At 38.3% G+C, this 9818-nt stretch overlaps 1 protein-coding gene across 1 annotated transcript; it reads right to left on the bottom strand.

Annotated features, from left to right (window-relative positions):
* Positions 1 to 4142: 4142 nt before the first annotated feature.
* Positions 4143 to 9818, bottom strand: LOC128225892 (uncharacterized). The gene is made up of 8 exons (XM_052935790.1): positions 9695 to 9818; positions 9215 to 9490; positions 8486 to 8617; positions 7993 to 8362; positions 7368 to 7472; positions 6580 to 6754; positions 5751 to 5889; positions 4143 to 4999 (listed from the first exon to the last, which is right to left on the bottom strand). Exons 1-8 carry the CDS (start codon positions 9816 to 9818, stop codon positions 4143 to 4145), a joined length of 2178 nt encoding a protein of 725 aa, XP_052791750.1.

The following is a 9818-nucleotide window of genomic DNA, read 5'->3' as shown; positions in this document are numbered from 1 at the left end:
ATTCTTTTTCTACTTGAATCGATGGAAAACATAGCTGTAGACAAAGCTGTTGTTGGCAAATCGGGTGCTGGAAAGTCGACACTTATTAATGCTTCTATAGAGGTAGCAAGTGACGATATTTGCGCGGCTGCCGTTGGTTGTGACTCATTATTTCGGGATAGCAATGACCATCATTTACCGTGGAAAACCCTTATTTCAAGCTGGGAATTAACCTGGAAGTGAATATGCGTAGATATGACTTATTAGTATCTATCATGTGTTTTCGCTACGGATAGAAAACTTCGACCCGAGGGCACGCGTGTAAGCCGGTAACGAGGCTTGCCGAGTTACCGGAGACGCAGCGTGCCCGAGGGTCGGATTTTTTATCCGGACCGGAAACACATGATTGATATTTTTTCTTGCATATCTAAAACTATCAATTTGTGGAAAAATTCACGTAGAAAACGCACTTTTGTACATTTTATATAAACGCGCGTGCGACGTTGTTTACTGACGTCATAAAGCGCAGTTATTTAAAATCACTATTGACGTCAAATAGTTCCTCTAAAAATCGCGTTTTAACGATTATTTATTTTCAATTTTAATTAAAGTCTTGCATACTTAAATATTTGATTGCGTTTTTTTGAAATGACATAATATACTTTTCATTAAACATACACTTTAAGAAATAAGAAGTGGCGCGTGACTCATCTTACATGGGGTATGTAAGACGGGTTTTTCCAGCACTGGTCACATGACCGGAAACACACGTCCGGTATGCAAGAATATTCATTCTCACAATCAGAGTGAAAATGACATTTAGGTGGACAGGAAGGTTTTAAGTGACACTCTAATTCATAATCAATATTTAACAAACATAACTTTTGAATGATAAACCATGAACTACTAACTAAATAGTGCATTTATTGAAAATATTAGTTGCTGATAACAAGATTGCAACCGTGTAATGAATAGCTGAAAACGCACAAATTTTAAATGATTGGTGAGTGCTAAAAGATTTACTTGTCTCAAGGAAGACATATCGTGTTGTCGGCACCTTTCTTTTAAATTAAACTCGGTATCCTTCACGAAGATCATTGTTTTTTTTTAATATTTATTCATCCTTTTTTATACATTAAAACAATTGAATTAATTGTGGTAAGTCTTATTTGGGAGTAAGGCTTTTTCTTTAAGGTAAGAACACACCCTTGAACTTTGAGCGATCAAAATAATATGAACGTTTCTTCAAACAAGCGAGGGCATCCCAAAACACACAGTTGCGTACATTTTATATCGGATATTAGAAAACAAAAAAAAATCGGTGCCAACAGGGAAATTGCATTTATCTCTACGAACTATCCTTGATATACAGTAACGAGACATTGAAATATTTTCAAAGCTTGAAGAGGATGTTAAATAACAAGGCAATCATCATAAAGCGAGATAAACTTCCACGTCATTGTTCGGCTGTTCAGGTATTCAAGAAATGGTGATACATAAATATATGAATTTTATTAACATTTTTTAACCTGTCCAACAAGTTGGTGTCATTTAATGGTTTCACGCACTGTAACATCATTTATGCGACCCATCCTGTAACTGTTTAGGATTTTAACGAGACTCTCGGAACAGCTTCGGTTCAAAGAATGTACTAAAATACAATTTCAGAAACTAGAATAAGATATTTATTTAACAAATACAACTAAACGGACTAATTTTCAATACAATAATTAATACATGTAGCAGTTCTATAAAGTAATAAACATATACATCTTAAGACAACTTATTGAAGACGGGCATGAAAACCAACACTCAAAGTAAAGTGCCTGCGATAAGCGACATGCATTTTATCGGTTCGTGATGTTACAAGACTCATTTCCCTTAGAAATGCGGGAAAATTAAATGAAAAATTAAAATTGCCAATTTATTGTTATAAATAAGGATATGTGTTGTAGGAATATTAAACTATGCGTAGCAAAGAGTATTGTATTCAATTGACTAATGCTTACGGAAAGGATCTGCAAAATATACATCATCGTGAAATTGTAAATGGTATATAATTGATATCATTATATTACATAAAATAAATAGTTTGTGTTACTTTTATAGTATTGTTCGATGCGAAATGTATTTATTTACATATTAATTTCTAATTTCTCAAGCCGTACATTGTAACTCAGACTTGTTCCTTTGATGATTTTAACTGCAAAACTAATGGGTTTTTTATAATTCATATGGTATTTCTGTATGGATCTATCCGAGTGTTTACATTTCATTACAATCAATCATATTGTTTTGAAAGATTATTTACGGCGTGTCGTGCACAACAAATGTGTGTCAAAATGTTTATTCTTTAATGAAATTCATTGAACTGGTATTTGTTAATGGATTGCATATTCGTGCACTTAATTTTAAATCCTTGTTTGTCTTTAAACACATTTAAATCTGATGCGCAATTGAAACATGGTCAATTTTTTTTTAAGATAGTATTTTTTCTCCAGAAGCAACTTTCGTACACCGATACAATAATTAAACTGGAGAGACTGCGATGGCCGCCCCAGAGCCCGTCTCTATCGACGAAACCTCCGTTTCACCGACTGCCGGCACATCGTCTATTGACATGGCAACATCAGTCTTAAGTTCTGCATCATTCTGCCTTTGACGTAATACCGTAATACCCTGTACCTAAATTTTCTAAGCGGTGCAACAGGAATACTCAATAACAACATTCAACGGATGCATTTATAGCAAGCGCGCGAATTAAAAAGACAGCATGTACACGAGTGCTATTTTGGTATCGGGCAATGACAAATGCAAAAAGTTTAATGAGCTAGAGACTTGCAGATTTAGACTTGTATTTTGCAATCGGTTTGTTACACAATATACATGTGTAAATACTAGTTATTGTTTTATTTATGTAGTTTGTACTTAGCAATTATTTAGATAAGGGTTTTAATTGCTCACCGAATAACTTACAAAGGAAAGGCTAACTAAATAATTGACAATATGATTAATCAAGTCAAGTCATGGCCTTGACCCTTGATATTTTGTTTGTATCATTATACAATGGCCTTCACCCAAATTTGTTCCAAATTATGTCCCTTAATGAGCTATACTGTTAACTTATCAACTACGTTTTTTTTTCTGAAGATACAGCAGTGAAATTTGGTCCATGAGTGCACTTTTGAAAACAAATATCAATGTTTTCTCGGATGAGCGTTACTGTGTCCTTATGAACTAGGATTTTATTGTTTAAGATACAGCAAGGAATGGTCATGTGTATAGTTTTGAAAACAAATGTTAATGTTGTGCACTGATGACCGTAACCACTCCAATATTTGACAATACTCGATCATAGTTTGATCCCTAGTTGCATCTTCATAAACGAATAAACTCATTTATTATCATACAAAAACAAATGTTAAAAACTTGCATTCAGTTTAGCGATTTAGAGCCATCATGACCCTCTTGTTTATTTTAAGTTACATATGCTTAGTGGAGTTAAAAAATTCAAGTATTCCCCTCGAAAAACATAATGCAAAATGGATTGTTTGGGTTTCTATTTGTTAAACTGTTTAGTGTTGGTTATGTAACTTAACATTTTACTGTACTTGTATTTACGAAATACTTGACGAAAATAGAAAATATTCGAAAATAGTTTTCGTAGAAGTTCACAATCCAGTGTGGACATAACATACAGTTTAAGAAGTCACATTTGGTTGTTGGTTGTTCCTAGAAACGTATTATTTGATGTTCAGATGTTTGTTATTGGGATCACACTGATACGGTAAGATTCCAATTGAAATTTGCATTTATAAATCATAACTATGCATCGTTTACCGTATTGTCCAGTGCTATTGCCATTGCAGAGTAACTTGTCTCCAAGTAAGGCTGACTATTTTTCGAATGGATTAGGTATCAATGGCACACAATTATTATAAGGCTAAACATTCTAGATCCAGAATAAAGTAACTAACAAATCAATGCGTGAAAGATGGTGGAGCAAAGAGTGCGGATCACAGTTGCCACAATTGCGGTTGGGTGTATTTTAAAGGTGGCGGTCTGTATACAATCAGATACCTCAGATATTATATTACAGTCTACTCCATATCAGGTACCTCAGCTATTCTATTACAATATGCTCTACCATAAGGTAACACAGCTTATCGATAGCTTTCTGATCCACCATCAGCTACCTCAGCTATTCGATAACAGTCTGCTCCACCATCAGGTACTTCAGCTATACGATTACAGTCTGCTCCATCATCATGCACCTCAGCAATTCGATTACAGCCTGCTTCACCATCAGGTACATCAGCTAATCCATTACATTCTGCTCCACCATCAGGTACTTCAGCTATTCGATTACAGTCTGCTTCACCATCAGGTACATCAGCTAATCTATTACATTGTGTTCCACCATCAGGTACATCAGCTAATCCATTACATTCTGCTCCACCATCAGGTACTTCAGTTATTCGATTACAGTCTGCTTCACCATCAGGTACATCAGCTAATCTATTACATTGTGCTCCACCATCAGGTACATCAGCTAATATATTAGGTTCTGCTTCACCATCAGGTACATCAGCTAATCCATTACATTCTGCTTCACCATCAGGTACTTCAGCTATTCGATTACAGTCTGCTTCACCATCAGGTACATCAGCTAATCTATTACATTGTGCTCCACCATCAGGTACATCAGCTAATCTATTAGGTTCTGCTTCACCATCAGGTACTTCAGCTAATCTATTACAGTCTGCTTCACAATCAGGTACATCAGCTAATCTATTACATTCTGCTCCATCATCAGGTACATCAGCTAATCTATTACATTCTGCTCCACCATCAGGTACTTCAGCTATTCGATTACAGTCTGCTTCACCATCAGGTACATCAGCTAATCTATTACATTCTGTTCCATCATCATGTACCTCAGCTATTCGATTACAGTCTGCTTCACCATCAGGTACATCAGCTAATCTATTACATTCTGCTCCACCATCAGGTACTTCAGCTATTCAAGCACATTCTGTTCTATCATCATGTACCTCAGCTTTTCAATTACAGTCTGCTCCACAATCAGGTACCTAAGCTATTCGATAACAGTCTGCTCCTGCATCAGGTACATCAGCTATTCGATAACAGTCTGCTCCACCATCTGGTAGCTCAGCTATTTGATCACAGTCTACTCATCCATAAGGTAACTCAGCTATTCCATAACAGACTGCTCCACCATCAGGTACCTCAGCTATTCGATAACAGCCTGCTTCTACATCAGGTATTTCAGCTATTCGATAACAGTCTGCTTCACAATTAGGTACCTCAGCTATTCGATAACAGTCTACTAAACCATGAAGTACATCAGCTTATCGATTATAGTTTGCTCCACCATCAGGTACCTCAGCTATTCGATAACAGTCTACTCCAAAATCAGGTACCTCAGCTATTCTAGGAGAGTCTGCTCCACCATCAGGTTCCTCAGCTATTCAATAACAGTCTGCTTCTGAATCAGATACCTCAGCTTTTCGATAACAGTCTGCTCCACCATCAGGTATCTCAGATTTTCTAAACTAGTTTGATCTACCATCAGATACCTTAGCTATTTTTATAGTCTGTGCCACAATTAGGTACCTAAGCTATTTGATTACTGTCTGCTCCACCATCAGGTACTTCAGCTATTCTATTACATTCTGCTTCACCACCAGGTACATTAGCTATTCTAGTTCAGTCTGCTCATCTATCAGGTACTTCATCTATTCTTTTACAGTTGGCTACACCGTCAGGCTCCTCAGCTATTCTATAACAGTCTGATCCATTATCGGGTACCTCAGCTTTTCTTTTGCGGTCTGCTCCACCATCAGAAACCTCAGCTATTTTATAGCCGTCTGATCCACCATCAGGTACCTAAGCTTTTAAATTACAGTCTGCTCAACCGCCGGGTTCCTCATTTATTATATAACAGTCTGCTCCACCATTATGTACCTCATCTATTGAATAGCAGTCTGCTCCTGCATCAAATACCTCAGCTGTTCGATAACGGTCTGCCCCACCATCAGATACCTCAGCTATTCGATAACAGTCTACTCCAAAATCAGGTACCTCAGCTATTCTAGGAGAGTCTGCTCCACCATCAGGTATCTCAGCTATTCAATAACAGTCTGCTCCTTCATCAGGTACCTCAGCTTTTCGATAACAGTCTGCTCCACCATCAGGTATTTCAGCTTTTCTAAACTAGTTTGATTCACCATCAGATACCTTAGCTATTTTTATAGGCTGTTCCACAATCAGGTACCTCAGCTATTTAATTACAGTCTGCTCCACCATCAGGTACTTCAGATTTTCTATTGCATTCTGTTTCCCCACCAGGTTCATAAGATATTCTATTTTAGTCTGCTCAACTATCATGTACTTCATCTATTCTTTTACAGTCTGCTCCACCGTCAGGTTCCTCAGCTATTCTATAATAGTCTGATCCACCATCGGGTACCTCAGTTTTTCTTTTGCAGTCTGCTCAACCATCAGGTACCTCCGCTATTTTATAACAGTCTGATCCACAATCAGATACCTTAACTTTCATTTTAAAGTTTGCTCTACCAGCAGGTACCTCAGCTGTCGATAACAGCCTGATCCACCATCAGGTAAGTAAGCGTTAATTACACAGGCTGCTCCGCCATCAAGTAACTCAGCTATTCTTTTAAAGTCTGCTCCACCATCATGCACCTCAGCTACACTTTTGCTGTCTGCTCCACTGCCAGGTACCTCAGCTATTCTTTAACAGTCAGATCCACCATCAGGTATCTTTAGTTTATTTACAGTCTGATCAACCATCAGATACTTCAGCTATTCTATAAAAGTTAAATAAATTATCAGGTACCTCAGCTATTCTATTTCAGTCTGCTTCACAATCAGGTACCTCAGTTATTCTATAACAGTCTGCTCCACCATTAGGTACCTCAGCTGTACTATAACACTCTGCTCCACCATGATGTACCTTAGCTATTCTAGTACAGTCTGCTCCACGATCAGGTACCTCAGCTATTCAATGACAGTCAGCCCCAGCATAAGGTACCTATTGTACAGCTATTATTTTGCTGTCTTCTCCACCATCAGGTACCTCAGCTACTCTTTTGCTGTCTGCTCCACAATCAGGTACCTCAGCTATTCTATACCAGTCAGATCTACCATCAGATACCTTATTTTTTACAGTCTGCTCCACCATCAGGTATTTCAGCTATTCTTTAACAGTCTTATTGACCATCCGGTACTTCAGCTATTCTATTACAGTCTGCTTCACCCTCAAGAACCGCAGCTATTATTTTACAGTCATCTTCACCATCAGGTAGTTCAGCTACACTATAACAGTCTACTTCACCATCAGTTACCTCAGCTGTTCTATAACATCCGCTCTACCATCAAGTACCTCAGCTATTCTTTTACAGTCTGTTTCACCATCAGGTTCCACAGCTATTCTATTACTGTCTGCTCCACTATCAGGTACCTCAGTGTTTCTTTATGAGTCTGATCATCCATCAGGTACCTTAGCTATCATTTTACCGTCTGCTCCACCATCAGTTATCTCAGCTATTCTGTAAATGTTTGCTTCACCAACAGGTAAATCAGCTATTTTATTACAGTGTCCTTCACATTCAGTTACCATAGCGGTTTTGTAACAGTGTACTCCACCATCAGATACCTCAGCTATTACATTACATACTGCTCCACAATCAGATGCCTCAGCTATTATATTACAGTCTGCTCCTATATCAGGTACCTCAGCTATTCTTTTTCTGTCTGCTCCACCATAAGGTACCTCTGCTTTAATATAACAGTCATATCTACCATCAGGTTCCTCAGCTATTCTATTACTGTCTGCTCCACGCTCAGGTACCTCAGCTACTATTTTGCTGTCTGCTCGGCCATTAGGTACCTCAGCTATTCTATAACAGTCAGATTTACCATCTTAAGATACCTTATTTTTTAAAGCCTGATCCTATATCATTTACCTACGCTATTCTATTACAGTCTGTTTCACCATCAGGTACCTCAGCTATTCTATAACAGTCAGATCTACCATCGAGTACCTCAGCTATTATTTTACAGTCTGCTCCACCATCAGGTACTTCAGCTATTCTATAACAGTCTACTTCACCATCAGAAACCTCAGCTATTATATTAGTACACTCTACACCACCATCAAGAACTTCAGCTATTCTTTTACAGTCTGCAGCACCATCAGGTTCCTCACTTATTCTATTACAGTCTGATCCACCATCAGGTACCTCAGCTATTCTATAGGAATTTGATCCACCAGGTACCTTAGCTATTATTTTACAGTCTGATCCACCATCAGGTACCTCAGCTATTCTGTAACAGTATGCTTCAACAACAGTTACATCAGCTATTTTATTACAGTCTGCTTCACCATCAGTTACCTCAGCTATTTTATTACAGTCTGCTCCACCTTCGGATACCTCAGCTATGACGTTTCAGTCTGTTTTACCATCAGGTACCTCAGCTATTCTATTACAGCCTGCTTCACCACCAGGTTCCTCAGCTATACTATTACAGTCTGCTCCACCATCAGGTTCCTCAGCTTTTCTATAGAAGTCTAATCCACCATCAGGTACCTTAGCTATTCAATTACAGTCTGTTCCACCATCAGGTACCTCAGCTATTCTTTCGGAGTCTAATCCACCATCAGGTACCTTAGCTATTCTATTACAGTCTGCTCCACCATCAGTTACCTCTGCTATTCTTTCGGAGTCTAACCCACCATCAGGTACCTAAGCCAATGTTTTACAGTGTGCTCCACCATCAGGTATCTCAGCTATTCTGTAACAGTATGCTTCACAAACAGGTACACCAGCTATTTTATTATAGTCTGCTTCACTATCAGGTACCTCAGCTTTTCTATAGGAGTCTTATCCACCATCAGATATCTCAACTATTCCATTACTGTCTGCTTCACCATCAGCTACCTCAGCTATACTATTACAGTCTACTCCACCATCAGGTACCTCAGCTATTCTTTCGGAGTCTTATCAACCATCAGGTACCTTAGCTATTATTTTACAGTCTGCTCCACCATCAGGTACCTCAGCTATTCTGTAACAGTATGCTTCGCCAACAGGTACCTCAGCTATTTTATTATAGTCTGCTTCACTATCAGGTACCTCAGCTTTTCTATAGGAGTCTTATCCACCATCAGATATCTCAACTATTCCATTACTGTCTGCTTCACCATCAGCTACCTCAGCTATTCCATTACAGTCTACTTCATAATCAGATACCTCAGATATTCTATTACAGTCTGCTGCACCATCAGATACCTCAGCAATTCCATTACAGTCTACTTCACCATCAGATACCTCAGCTATTACATTACAGTCTGCTTCATTATCAGATACCTCAGCTATTCTATTACAGTCTGATGCACCAAAAGATACCTCAGCAATTCCATTACAGTCTGCTTCACCATCAGATACCTCAGCTATTCCATTATAATCTGCTTCACAAGGAGGTACCTAAGCTATTATATTGCAGCCTGCTTCACCAGCATTAACCTCAGCTATTATATTACAGTCTGCTTCAACATCAGGTACCTCAGCTATTCTTTTACAGTCTGCTCCGCAATCTGGTACCTCAGATTTTCTGCAACAGTTTTTTTCAACATCAAGTACCTCAGCTATTTGATTACAGTCTGCTCTACCATCAGGTACCACAGCTATTGTATCATAGTCTGCTTCACCATCAAGTACCTCAGCTATTCTTTTACAGTCTGCTCCACCAGCGGATTCCTCAGCTATTCTATTACATGATATGCTCTTCTTCAT

Source organism: Mya arenaria, chromosome 3 (assembly GCF_026914265.1).
Source record: "Mya arenaria isolate MELC-2E11 chromosome 3, ASM2691426v1".
Lineage (NCBI taxonomy): Eukaryota > Metazoa > Mollusca > Bivalvia > Myida > Myidae > Mya > Mya arenaria.
This window is presented reverse-complemented; position numbering and strand designations above follow the sequence as displayed.